The 14,430-nt window shown below is 40.3% G+C and overlaps 1 protein-coding gene across 2 annotated transcripts in view; it reads left to right on the forward strand.

Moving 5' to 3' along the window:
* The first annotated feature begins 1,051 nt into the window (after positions 1–1,051).
* Positions 1,052–14,430, forward strand: part of SNX24 (sorting nexin 24) — a 95,611-nt gene continuing 82,232 nt past the window's right edge. For both annotated transcript variants that reach the window (XR_010994456.1, XM_068176426.1), the window contains exon 1: positions 1,052–1,187. Coding sequence is in view for 1 of the 2 variants with exons in the window: in XM_068176426.1 (XP_068032527.1) it covers positions 1,128–1,187 (60 nt within the window). In the remaining variant the exon portion in view is untranslated. The remainder of the gene's footprint in view (positions 1,188–14,430) is intronic.

Below are 14,430 nucleotides of genomic sequence, written 5' to 3' on the forward strand. Positions count from 1 at the left end.
CAGGCACTACTAAAGGTGCTGCATTTGTTTATTGACTGACGTAGTCATAGCAGAAGGCTGTGCTGCCATTCAGCGGACTTGGAAGTGGCAAGAAGTGGTATGAGGTTCAGTAAGGGCAAATTTAGGGTCCAGTACCTGGAAAGGAATAACCCCAAGTACCAGCACAGGTTGGGGGCTGACCTACTGGAGAGCAGCTCTGTGGAGAAGCACCTGGAAGTCTTTGTGGATGACAAGTCGACCATGAGCTGGCAGTGCCCCTGTGGCCAGGAGGGCCAGTGGCATCCTGGAGTACATTGGGAAGAGTGTGGCCAGCAGGTGGAGGGTGCTCCAGTGACACCACATGTGGAGTGTTGTGTTCTAGTCTTGGTACTAGAAAGACAAGGTACTACTGAAGAGGGCCTGGAGGAGGCCAAAAAATGATGAAGGAAATGGAGCGTCTATCTTATGAAGAGAGACTGTGGAAGCTCAGCCTGTTTGGTCTGGAGAAGACTGAGAGGATCTCAACAGTGCATACAAATATCTCAAAGTCAGGTGCCAAGAGGATGGTGCCAGATTCTTTTCAGTAGTGCCCAGTAGTATGAGAAGTAATGGCCATAAACTACAACACAAGAAATTCCACCTCAGTCTAAGAACTTTACATTGAGGGGGGCAGAGCACTGGAACAGGTTGCTCAGGGGGCCCTGGAGTCTATCCCTCTTCCTTCTCTCCAAACCCATCTGGATGTGTTCCTGTGTCACCTGCTCTAGGTGACCCTGCCTTGGCATGGGATTGGTCTTGATGATCTCCAGAGGTCCCTTCAACCCTAATGATTCTGTGATTCAGGTTTGAGCTGTGGTGTGAATTTAGGTGCGTATTAACATCCCTCAGGAAGTTAATTTTCTTCTCTTCCGTTTTTTGTGTGCTGCGCAGTAGTGCTTCAGCTCTGGATGGACCAGAAGCCGACGCTGTCGAGCACCATTTGTTTTAAACCACGTTTTTTCCAGCTTCTCCCGCCTCATCCTGGCAGCGCGAGGGGACGTGGGGGCGGTGCCGAGCCCGGCCCTCGCCCCGCCCTGTCACGTGATGCACGATCACGTGACGGGCGCGCAGATGGCGGCGGTTCTGCCGCCGCGCTGAGGGGAGCCGGCATGGAGGTGTTCATCCCGTCCTTCCGATACGAGGAGAGCGAGCTGGAGCGGGGATACACGGTGAGGTGCGCCGGGCGGGGCACGCCCGCGCCTCGGGGTGGACATGTGCCGACAGCCAGCGCGGGGTGCGCTGGGGCGTCTGGCAGACGTTAGCGTGCCGGGGCCGTCCTGCCCTCCCTGCCCAGGCCAGCCCCGGCTTGCCCTTCCCAGCCTTGCCCCGACCAGCGCAGCGCAGCCCGTCCTTGCCCCGCCAGCCTTCTCCAGCTCTGCCCAGCCTTGTCCTAGTCTCCCCATCTCTGCCCTGCTCTTGCCCCGCCCTGCTCTCACCAGCATAGCCCTGACTAACCGTGTCCTGAGCCCCCCCAGCCCCGTCCTCCTTATCCAGGCCGGCCTTTCCCCGCCCAGCCGTGCACTGCCCAGCACAGCCCATCCCTGCTCGGCCCCTCTCGGCGCGGGAAGGATGGTCTAAACCCGCCAGACACCTGCTGCCTCACACGAGCTCTGTTCTGCGGGACAGCAGCGACAGTGTCGGGTGCAGCGTGACCAGCAAGGGAGAAGAGGCAGCTGCTCCGTCGCCACTCAGCCCTGCGGGGTCCAGCTCCCGTGCAGGGCCAAACACGGTGAAGGGGCTGGAGTATCTCTTGCGTGTGGAAAGGCTGTGAGAGCCAGGACTGCTCATCCTCGAGAAGAAAAGGGGCAAGGGCATCTCTTCAATGTGTACAGATGATCTGAATAGCCAGAGTGAGGTGGCCGGACTCTTCGTGTTGGTGCCCAGTGACAGGAGAGTTGGCAGTGGGCAAACATCAGAACACAGGGAACGCTCTTTAAACATAAGGCAAGACTAGTTTGTTATCATGAGGGTGGTCGAGCACTGGCATAGGTTGCCCAGAGAACTGTGAAATCTCCATCCTTGCCTGGACACTATCATAGGTAGCCAGCTGTGTAGCTGGCTCTCCTTGAACAGGCAGATTAGTTTACACAGTTTTTAGAGGTTCTCAGTAGTTTTCTCACCCCACAAAACTGTTGGACAGTAGCACATTCACATGGTGCGGGGTGGAGACAGGTGGACCAAAGCCCAAGGTATTTGTCTGAAAGTGGATATTTAAAGCTTGCTTCCCCTATTAAATAAATTCATTTAGTATCTTAGAAAAAAAATTGAATCTTGTAGAACTTCTAGAAGATTAATCCATGTAGGCATAATTCCATGAAGCAAGTTCATCTTCCTTATGCTTGATGCTGTATATTATTTGGTCTTCACTACTAGCAAGTGTTTGCAGGCCTTGCAAAAGGTAAACCACTTTAGTTGTGTTAATGTGGTAGTGTAGCAGCATAAATATTTTTGCCTCGTGGGTGAACTTGAATGTAAGTGACTCTCTACAAGACACATGTGTGATTTTGGGTGCTTGACTTTCAAACATTTTGACTGAATGTGATTGAGTGTAATTACAGTAGCACCACAATTCCGCCACATCCTAGTTGGGCAGGTTAATTGAAATGACAGACTGATTTCTAAGCTGTGCAAATTAACAAATAGGATTTATCATAGTAATGTTTATTTTTAGTATTTGCAATTAATGAGTGTCTATTTCTTTAAATGTAATAATGTCTATGACTCCTGCTATCTAGAGGATTTGGGTTTTTTAAATTTCATAAATATTAAGCTGCGTAAGCTTCAAAGAAATCAGAAATGAAACTATATGATTCTAGGAGTCTTCCAGGAAAATTATCCTGAGAGCGAACACGTTCTATGACAACACTGTTGATTGTTACAGCATTTTTCCTCTCTAGTCATTTACTGCTGGTGAGTCAGTCTCATGGATCTGAAAGTTGCTGTAGTTCAGTAGATTTTGGTAGTTTTTCCTGCATGATTATTTTGCCATTTTAGTCAGGTGTGGAGAGTCTATTCTACATCCCATATGAAACATGGTCATGCTTTATGCTGACTGTGAAACTGTACGAGGAATTGTAGCTAAAGTTTGTCTGAGTTGGGCATGCTTGTAGGAGAGGATATGGAAAACTGCCCTGATAATAACATTGCATCTTTCCTTTGTGTTTTAGAGGGCTTATGGACTATTCATGAGAAAAACTTATGCCAGTCTAATTGCCAATTTGTGATTATGTAAATAATTTGCATAAGTACTGTTCCGCGTACAGAAATTCGAAGTGGTACACTGTATGTCCTCCTTACAGTAAAACTGAAGTTAATGAACACTTACCATTGCTCTGTACTAGCTATGAAATTATATAGGCAATCCACTTTAAGTTAATTTTCATCAGCAGCTTTACAATATTAGCATTTAAAACTGTTTGGTTTAAAGGTCAAAGAAAGTGTACTCCCACTGAACACTACTGGCAAACTGGTAACAAAAGACAACAAAAGGCTGAGCTACTTAACTTTTTTTGTTTCAGTCTTCATTTGCAGTCTCTTTTCCCCACAGTTCTTGAGTGGATGGACTGCGAGGCAGGGAATGGGGAAGTAAGTTGTAAGAGACGATAAGGGTCATGAAGAACCTGAACATACCTAAGTCTATGGATGCTGATAAGATGCATGCCAGAGTCCTGAGGGAGTTGGCTGATGGAGTTGCCAAGCCACTGTCCTTGATACTTAAAAAGTCATGTGAGATCCCAGGTGAATGGAAAAAAGTTTAGCCATCTTTAGAGAGCTTAGAAAGGAGGACCTTTCAAACTACCAACCTGTCAGTTTCACCTCCTGGGAAGATCACGGGACAGATCCTACTGGAAGCTCTGCTAAAGCACAGGGAGGCCAGGGAGCCAGTATGGCTGCACCAAGGGTGAGTCCTGCCTGACCAGCCTGGTGGCCTTCAGTGATGGAGTGGCTACACCAGTGTGTAAGGGAAGGGCTACAGGGGTCATTTATCTGCACTTCAGTAAGGCCTTTGACATGGTCCCCCATAACATCCTTCTCTCTAAATTGCAGAGAGATGGATTCTGCAGATCAACTGTTAGATGGACAAGGATTTGTTGGGGGGGTCACATCCAGAGGGTAGTGGCCAGGGGCTCAGAGTCCCAGTGGACATCAGTGGCAAGTGGTGCCCTCAGGGGTTTGTACTGGGATCAGTGTTATTTAATATCTTCATTAGTGACATAGACAAAAGGATCGAATGCACCCTCAGTGAATTTGTAGATGACACCAAGCTGAGTGGTGCGGTGACTCTGCTGAAGACAGGATGCCATCCAGAGGGACCTGGATAAGCTCCAGAAGTGTGTCTGTGGGACCTTAATGAGATTCTGAAAGGCCAAGTGCACGATGCTGCACCTGGGACAACTTCTGTTATCAGCCCACGCTGGGGAATGAAGGGATCAAGAGCAGCCCTGCTGAAATGACTTGGGGGTGCTGGTGGATGAGAGCCTGGACATAACCCAGCCATGGGCACTCACTGCCCAGAAAGCCAGTCGTGTCCTGGGCTGCAACCAAAGCAGTGTGGGCAGCAGTGTGAGGGAGGGGATCTGCCTCTCTGCTCTGCTCTGTTCTGCTTTGCTCTGATGAGACCCCATGTGGAAGGGGTCTGCTGCATCCAGCTCTGGGGTCCCTAATACAAGAAAGAGGACTGTTGGAATCAGTCCAGAAAAGGGCCACAAAAAATGGATCAGAGGCATGGAGCAGCTCTGCTTTCCTCTTCCAGTGAGGAAAGGCTGAGAGAGTTTGTGTGTCCAACATGGAGAAGAGAGGACTCCGGTGCTCCATTTTTGCAATAAACAGGGCTTTTAAGGAAGATGAGGACAGGCTTTGTAGTAGGCCTTTTCAATAGAACAAAGAGTGTGCTTTTAAACTAAAAGAGGGTAGATTCAGATTAGACATAAGGAACACAGTTTTTACAGCGAGGATAGTGAAACCCTGCACAGATTGCCCAGAGGGATTTCAAATGGCCCGTCCCTGGAAACATTCAGGGCCAGTCTGGATGGGACTCTCAGCAACCTGACCTAGATGAAGATGTCCCTGCTCATTGCAGAAAGAGTGGATTAGATAACCTTTAAAAGTCCCTTCCTACTCAAACTGTTACACAATTCTGTGATCACAAAAGTACCACTTTGCACAGTTGATCATTTTACTGTTGTCTTTCCCCCAAGTGCTAACTTGCTCAAAAATAAAGTGTTTTGTTGGACTGGAGTAGCTGGAACAAGGAACTATCAGAGGTTATGCAACTAATAGCAAGAAAGGATGATGGAAGCAGATGGAAGATTGCTGACTTGCAGACTGCCCACCAGTCCAGTCACATGCCAGTGGGTTACAGAGGGTGCCTTCTGCTCTGTGACTGCTGGGGCCATTGCAGACAAGCAGCAGTCAAGGATGGTTTTTAGAGAAGAGTGGTGATAGTTGATAGTTGTCCTAGTGTCTTTGCTAGAAACAGTGATGGTGGTGACCTCCTGCATGAAATGAGAGACTGAAGGGAGAGTTGTTCCTCTCTATGGTGGCTCTGTATTGCAGCCATAGCACGCTTACCTGACATCCCTGTATTTCCTTATCTTTAGTGGAACAGAATCCAGTTGCCCTGGATGCAGGCTGCTACTGTGTGTTCTTACTTCCTGGAAAGAAAAGACACAAAAGGGGTATTCATTACCAACTTACTGCTTTGTTTTCAGCTTAAGCCTGTTGGTTTAGGTTATTTTCTTTTTTTCCCTGATGTGGCTAGGTAGCACTTGGAAAGTGGAATGGTCAGAGATCCATCAGTTCTGCAGAGAGGGAGGAAATGACTTGCCATGGAAAGTGGAAATTTCTCTCTAGCTTCAGAGGGAAAACTACAGTGCAATAATGAAATAGAAAGGGAGCTATTGACCAGAGATATAAAATACTAGGGATTTAAAAGATTAGAAAGAAAAATTAGGGAAAAATATTATTATACAATGCTTGAAATTGAGTTTTGTCAGTAAAGTGTTTGTTTCAGGAGCTCAGCTTTTCTAAAGCACTATGCCTCTGAAATAAAATCTTGAAAGTCTTTTTCCCTCATCCCCTACACAAAAAAACCCAAAGATCCCAGAGTAAACTTGCACTTGTTCCAGTTCTGTTTGGAGTGTACATAAAATGATGAAACACAGAGTATGGGAAATGTCAGTTTTCTTGGTGGACAATTAAATTTCATTGTCAGTTTAAATTGATGACACTAGCTTCTAAACTATTGAGCCTGTGCTAATAAATGCAACAGTTGTTCATAATTTGGCAGTGAATGACCTTTAAATGTAGGTGCTTACTAAGTATGTCCCTAGAGAACAATTCAACTTCGAAATGACACCCACGTGTTCTTGTTGTCATTTAAATATGCTCCCTTTGTCAATAACAGAATAATAAATACTAGTTAGATTTCTAATGTTGATTCAGATCCCAGGAAACTTACTGAATAAATTAGTGTACATTTGATTTATATTGACCAAAAAAATTTTACAGTTGTATATTGTAGGTCAAGGTGACATACATTTAAATGTGTTGTAGAGCAGAGGGCATACTTGACTGACACAAGTGCTTACTGCATTTTTAATTAACACTTCCAATACTACTCTCCAAATTGCTCCTGGAGTTGCAAATGTAGAAGCAAGATCTGACATGTAAGATCATAAACTAATGTGGGTTTTTTGAAAGTTCATTGGCTTTACCTCCGTAGAAGCAGCAGTTAAATTACAAGGCTGTACTTCTCTTTATGCAAGTATAAAATCACAATGATCTAAAGTTAGGTATACTTTATGTATTTTAGCATTCTTTGCTGTTAAAATTAATGTACATTGGGTCAAAAAGGGAAGTTTTAGTTGTTCTTCCTTGAAGACCTAGAATAAGCCACTATAGCAAGTTATAAAGGGGTAATATTTATTAGTTTTGTTAATTACAAAGTATGGAGGGAGTAATTATGAGTTTGTGTAAAAAGATTTCAAAGTATTTCTGTTCTAGCCCTTTCACTTCCACTTTTCTAGACTGTGTAAACTTGGTAGTTGTAAAAAATCTGAACATATTTTGAGTGCCTTGAATATGAAATCTGCCAGTGTGAAGATTACTTACTCACCAGTCGGGCTTTTGTAAGCGCACCATGTATTGGCCTTGTGTCACAAGTTGAAAGCTGTGACACAGCAGTCACTCCAAGTTCAAGGAAGTTAAACAGAAGTATTCAATCTATTAGATCCAATTAGTCTTTTACAGTTTTAGTGTCTTCATAGAAGGTTTTCAAATTTCCTGGTTTCTCTACAGGAGCGTCAGAGTAGGTGTGTACAGATGCATTTCTCTCCTACAAGGATGGGGAAGACGACATAAGATAATTTGACACATGTCAGTGATTCTGTAATGTCAGAAAAATGCTATTTTGATGATTGGTTTTGGTTGGTTTGATGTTCCAACGAAGGTGTATATATTAGGGGAGGAAATAGGCTAGGTAATTTAAGACAGATTGTTGTTTCTAAAAATACTTTTTTTTTTTTTTTTTTTTTTAGTGAGTAACTTCTGCATTTGACAGCAGTTTTCCTGTTTGACAGACTTTGTCAGTGGTATGAAACTGACCACTTGGTATGCAGTGGGAACTTGAAGAGTGTGAAGTAAGACACAAAGGATTTTGCAGTGCACACAATGGCAGCTAAAGCAGAAAATAGGAGAAGGTAAAACCGAAGTGAAAACTGGCTGAATTTGTATACAGCAATCAGTTAGAGCTGTGGGCAGATCAGACAGACACATGTAGCTCCCGTAGTCTCCAGTTGCTGGGCAGCTGCATGAAGGCCCCTGATTCACAGTCATGGAATCTTATTGGAAAGGGGTATGTAAGATTTCCCCGAGCAGGAAATACCTTATGCTTTATTTGTGATGGGAGGGTTGACAGCTGAGTAGAGAAGCAGCAGCATGATTACCTCTATCAGTTTTCCATCTGAAAGAGCAAAGGTTGACACCTTCTATCAGTACACTATAACTGCAAAGCATCCATTATCCATTCATTTTCCAATATTCACTGGTTTGCAGTTTTAATTTCAGAAAGATTGGAGGTAGCAGAGCATTCAGACATGCATCACAATAAAGGTATATTTGAATTCCACTGTATCTTTTGGAGATATTGGTGGCAAAATTTTGTTAGTAATGTAATACTATCAGTGAAATTATTTCATCAGGGGATTCATGCTTAACTGCTCCTGGTGATGTTTCCAGATAGCATCAAGTCATGACAATTGTAAAATCTTGTCCACAAAGATAATGTTAAACAAGTACATAGTACACAGTACATGCTTCACTAGCCAGGAGTGAGAATACACCAGGCTTTAAAATGCAACATGAGGGAAAATGGAATAGATTTCTCCCTTTTTCTTACTGCAGTGCAATTTTAATTGGTCTTTGAATTTTTTAGCACCTGATGTAATTTGTTCCAGGTTTAATTGATAGTTAGTCACCATTGTTATGGGATTTATTAAGTTATCTTGAAATTTCACTTGGAATATGATACCTAAGAGGTGCTTCTGTGCAGAGTGCTTGGTGGGATAACTTCAGTGCTGCATTTGGGTATAGTGGAAATACTTGGTTTAGGTATGCTCCATGGAATCGTGTTAATGGAGGCTTTGAAGCCACCATATTCTGAATACTCTTGCTATCAGTAGCCATTATATTTTTGTGTTTACAGGAATTATATGAGGGCTCATATCAACTTTTCATTTTCAGTTTTCTATAAGCCTGAAATTTCTGTGGTTTGGGGAAGACTAAAATAGCATTTTGGAGAATGTTCTGTGAAAGGATTTTAAAGACAAAACAGATGTGTTGTAATTCCCTTTGAAAGTGGCATTGTATTTTTAATAGAAAATGAAAGGAGAAGTGTATGTTGTCTGTTAATAAACTTATTCTGAGATGTCGTGATAAATCTTGCAGCTAGAGCATGAATACCCTCTTCATGTAAACAGTCTTTTTAAAATTATTATTTCAACCTATATATTGTGTTATAAATTTCACATTTCATAAAATGTTGTAGGGTTTTGGTTTTGTTTTTTTTTTTTTTTTTAAATAAAGTATTTGGGGCACAGCAGTCAGGCTTTGATACCTTCAAGATTTGGAATAAGATGAGACAGAAGGAGTATATAATGAGTAAGGAGTGCCATGTCCATGCCAGGTTCGAAACAAAGTATATTTCTTCTCATTCTTCCTCTGTTGGTGCAGTGAGAGCTCCACCTCTCGTTCAAAAAACCTCCTGTTCTAGGAGCGTATAAATAAGAGATCTGAGAAGATGATTTTGGATGTTGAATTTGCCCTTGGTGTAGGGTACTGAATATGGTAAGTAATTTATGAGAAGCGACAGCCAAACCTCCACTGCAACCTCCATCTAGTGTATTATTTATTTAGATGTCACGGTGTTTGTGGGTCCCAGTTAAGTCCAGGGCCTCTATGACACAGCTGGGGAATAATGTACATGCTGCACAGAGTTACAAAAGTCACTCTTGAAAGGGGTTGCCTACACTTGATAATAGTTGTTTCTTGATGAGTTGCTGTGAAAGTATTGCATATCCAAAAAGATATTCTTACTATGTGAGTACTTAATTCTTTAACAGAGTGAAAACACTATAAAACTTCCATGGAAGTCTTCTGTCCCACTAAGTTATCTTGAAAATGGTAAAATAAGAATTACCAATCTTCATTATTTTATTTTTTTAATATTTATTGTCTCTCTTGCAATTGATTAATTTTTAAAAAATTGAACCCCTTTTTATACCAGAGCAGAAGGTATTCAAGTGTGGCAGTATCTTCAGATTGGAAAATAATGAAATCTTAAGCTTTCCTTATAATCTTTTACAAAAGGATAAACAAAATCTTGATTAGGTAATGAAATAATCAGTTGTTCAGCAGCAAGTCTGCATTGATTACAATACACTGCTTTATGAAAAAGGACCATATGTGTTGAGAAATACAGCTAACTGCCTCTACTTCTGGTTTTGCACAGGACTCTTTCTTTGTGTATAGATTCATTTCTCTACTCTTTATTTAGTAATCAAGCTTTTACCAAGAATAGGGCTCCATGATCCTGTGTCTTCCATGCAGTTGAGCTGCAAGGATGGTAATTACAGTCTGACTTTCTCTTCTTTCAAGATGTGGAGGGAAAAAAAAAGTAATATGTCTTCAGTTTAATAGTAAATTAATGGACTACTAAATTTATGGTAATGTCAGGGAATGTAATAAAAATATTAGCTTTGCTTTCAATATGTGAAGAAATGGATATTCAGGAAAAATGCACATCAACATTGGATTTGAAAGTTGTGCCATTATAGAATCAAAAAACATATTATTATTTTTCTGATTTGTTCCAAATTCTAAGAAAAATTATCTCCTGTGATGACATACTTCCTATAAAATTTTGAAATGCTTCATTCTTACAAACAAAATTGAGAACATTTGAAAACTGATTTCTAATTAGAGATTCATTCTCTCACTAAAAGCCAAAGACCTCCCTTCTGGGTTTATGTTGTAGCGAGGGGCATAAAAAGTCAGTGATTAGTGACAATATCTATTTTTGATGTTCAACAGAAAATGCTAAAGGCCTTTCCTTTTGCTGAGTGCTCAGAATGTGGATGTGATTGTGTGATTGGTAGGAATAGCATCTTTGCACCATTGCCTCTGACACGGTGACTAGAAAGCTCAAGTAGATTCTGAAATATGGATCAGTTTGGGATGTATTTTTTGTTGTTTTGTTTGGTTTAGTGTTGTTTGTTTTTTTGATGGGGTTTATTGTTTTTTTTTAATTAATTTCCTTTTCATATTTGTCCTCTCTGTCAAAATCTGTTCCTAATTTTGGTTTTACCTTCCCTTGTCAGAAATGTTTTAATATCAGACAAGTTTTGCCATGGATTCCTTTTGCCATTTGGGAAGAGGAAGACAATATTTTTTGAAACAACTCAATAAGAGCTTGATGAGAGTGTTATTTTGAGGTAGTAATTTTCTTCTCTCAGCCTTATGTTGGTCTGAATTAGAGGCAAAGTAGAAAAACATACTTTGCAAGAAGTTCAGCACTTACAGCTAAGGCGTCTTTTGACATTTTATCTTCTGCTACCTACTTGCTACTACATATTTATTTGGAAAATAAGGAGAATAGGGTAACAGGGATCAGAAACAGTTTGAGGGTTCTTGTTAGAATAATTTTTTCTCTATGTACATTTAGTCTTCATATTTGAATTTTTCCTTTCCTGGCTTGTATCTAATTACAGCTTTAGGAAACCTCTAAACATAGTTTTAAGGGTGAAAAAACCTGGTACCATCTGGTTCATAGTATAGAACTCTAAATTAAAAGAGTAATTTTTTGTCTAACCAGGGGGAAAGTAGGAAATTTCTCCTGAAAATTGTTCTGTATGCTAAGAAAAGATGACTTGAAGTTAGTTACTTAAATCATGAAAGTCACTGCTGTTTTGCTTTTCCTTGCCTTTTTTTGTTTTGGTTTGGTTTTTTTATAAATTGCAAATGTTAGCATTACTCTCCGTGAATGCAGTAGCCAGGATAATACCACTAACACAAAACTTTTCTAATTGACTAAGTATTTAAACAATAAGTTTTGGGAATTGATAAAGAAAAGGTTAGTTTTGAAGTGTGTTTGGTGTCTAGGAAAGAAATGGTAACATGCTGTACATTCAAAGCTTTTTTTTTTTTCTACTGTAAATTGTCAAAAATTGCTCATTTGAAAGGGGGTAAAAACCTGCTTAAGTAATCACAGATACAACTGTTATCTGTTACAGGCTAGGAACTTAATGCCCTATTGCTCAAATGAGTTTTTACAGTAACGAGATAGCTATATCACACTCCGAAGTGAAAAGCTCATGAACTTTCCTGCATGGTTATTTCCAACCTCCACTCTTCTAACATGCTCACAAAGTTGTTGTTGCTTATAAAAGTGGAAAATGGACCTGATAAAAATGTTTAGTCGGCAGGGCTGTATTTTATTTATCATATCACAAAAGAACAATGTTTTGTTGCATCATGGTCAAAATAGAAGCGACCTTGCTTGTTCATGAGTGCTCAAAGCCTAGAGATAAGAGGCAAAGTAATAGAGTACAATAGAACGAGTGTAGTGTAATTATTTGTGGCTTGTCAAGTGAAGCCCTTTCAGGCCCCAAGTGATTCAAATCTGGGAACTCTGCACAATTCTGTACACTAACCATAGCCAGCATCAGAGAAATCTCACCCAGCTTCTCCGACAGTACTGAAATTGCATCAGTTTGTCATGCACTGAGCATGCCAGCTTCGCACAATATCATTTGCTTGCAAATGGGCCTGGCCCCAATGCCCTGAGACACATTCTTTGGTATCTGACTCTTGGCCTGTGATTTGTCATGTCTCTAGTGCTATCGGCGTAAAGTAATTTTAATAGATTCTGATGGTTTGCTTGTGGAAGGTAAAGAATGCACTACAGATTGTGTCAGGTAGCTTTCTATGGCATGTAGTTTGGTGGAGGCCCTCATGATGGTGATAGCCAAACAAAGAGTATGGAGAAATGAGAACCCTATTTTGAACAGTATTTAACACTGCCCTTCTCAACACCCTGCTGTGGACATCCTTGCTAACTCAGCAGGTCCAAGAACTTAGCAGCTTAGCAAAGCAATGTTATTTGTGCTTCAGAGTTATTTATGGATGAGAGATACAGAAAAAAAAAACAGTGGGGTTTTTTTGTCCCTATTCAAAATGTGTGTAAAACGTGTAAAAATGTTAATTATTTTTGAAGATGTAAACTGAATATATATTTGTCTTGGTGTTTACCTTTTTATTATTTGTTTCTACATTTTATTATTTTTTATTAATTTTATTATTTGTCTCTAAATAAAAATCCCTGGTTTTTTTAGCAAGTATGTTATATAATACCATAACAAATTTTAAAAGGCTTGTGCAACTTATACTAACTTATACTAACTTACTTATACTAACTTATACTAACTTATTTATTACATAAATATGACCCAAAATATAGATTACTGAAGAATTTTTTCATAGATTTTAATTGATGTATTTATTTGATTACTAAATCTTTGTTTGAAGTTGTTTTCTTACACTGTGAAGTAAGTATGTATGTGGCATTTTTTTACTCTTCCTTTGACACCACTGAGATGAGATTATTTTGCCATTGACAACTCTGATCTTTGCATCATTTTTTTCAGCTGACTTCCTTAATTGATTACTCCTTTGGTGTTGGAGCCTGCAGCATAGCTCTCCAGAATTCTGCTGACACCAATCGATTAATGTGAAGGTGTTAGTTAGTGATTTCATCTAAGAAACATTCAAAACCATGTCAGTAATCGGTTCTTAAAAACTGCCAGATCATTGGATTTTGTTATTTCGAACATATGAGTTTGGGTTAACAAGGATTTCTCTGGAGAGACAACAACAACAACCAAAAAACCAACAAAAGAAAAAACCAACCAAAAAAAACCCCAAAACCAACCCCCGCTCAAAAACAAAAAAAATCCCCACACCTTGAAGTGACTCTTGTGGAAAGAACAGATTTTATTCAATCATACATTAATATAGTATACATGCATGTGCCTTAATATTTAAAAGACCGTTTTAAAATATGTTCTTATTAATATTTAAGGTATCTCTGAGGAATTTGTAAAAATGCTTCAGCACTAACTATTTCTTTTTATGTTTACCTGGAGAATTTTTGACAGCAGTATAACTCTGAGCACCCTGCTAGCAAGTCTGTGCAAGTCTGTCACTTTCTTTTCTACAATAACTTCCACATTTGCTTAGCAACTTTGCATAGCTAAGCAAATTTTTTAAATGAGTCTGCAAATTTTTTCTCTTTTTTCTTCTAAATATGTTCAGAAAAATAGTGTTACTTTATACAATTCCTTAGAGTAATTCTGTGTTATGACCAGAACTCACTGTTCAATAGTGCACTTAAGAAGAAAGAAGTAAAGTTTCTTTTTAAGCTTCATATTAACTTTTGAAAGCATGTTTTGCTTTTATTTCTTGGTGGAGTTTTTTGTAGGAGGACTTCTTAAAACAGCATAGATTTTTGCAGTGTGCTAGGCTTTGTGTATGCTATTGTGCATCAGTAAAACTTCTCTGCCTGATTTCCTAGGGGTGGTTGTGGAGTGTACAAGTTAGTTAAGTCCAATGAGCATGCTGTGTTCACAGACTTTGTTTGTACAGAAGGCAACCTAAATCAATTGCCTCTACACCAACATCAAAACCAGCAAAGTTTTGTGATCAGTGTAATATGCTTATATTCAGAATGTAGATGGGCATGCACACACACACATGTTCATGGGTGCAGATACACAGAAGCATATGCATATGTCAGCATTGGAAGGATTTGTTGGGTTGTTTTGCTGAAGGGTCTGTTCAAGTTCCAGTATGACTTGA

This window comes from Anomalospiza imberbis, chromosome Z, assembly GCF_031753505.1.
Source record: "Anomalospiza imberbis isolate Cuckoo-Finch-1a 21T00152 chromosome Z, ASM3175350v1, whole genome shotgun sequence".
Taxonomy (NCBI): domain Eukaryota; kingdom Metazoa; phylum Chordata; class Aves; order Passeriformes; family Viduidae; genus Anomalospiza; species Anomalospiza imberbis.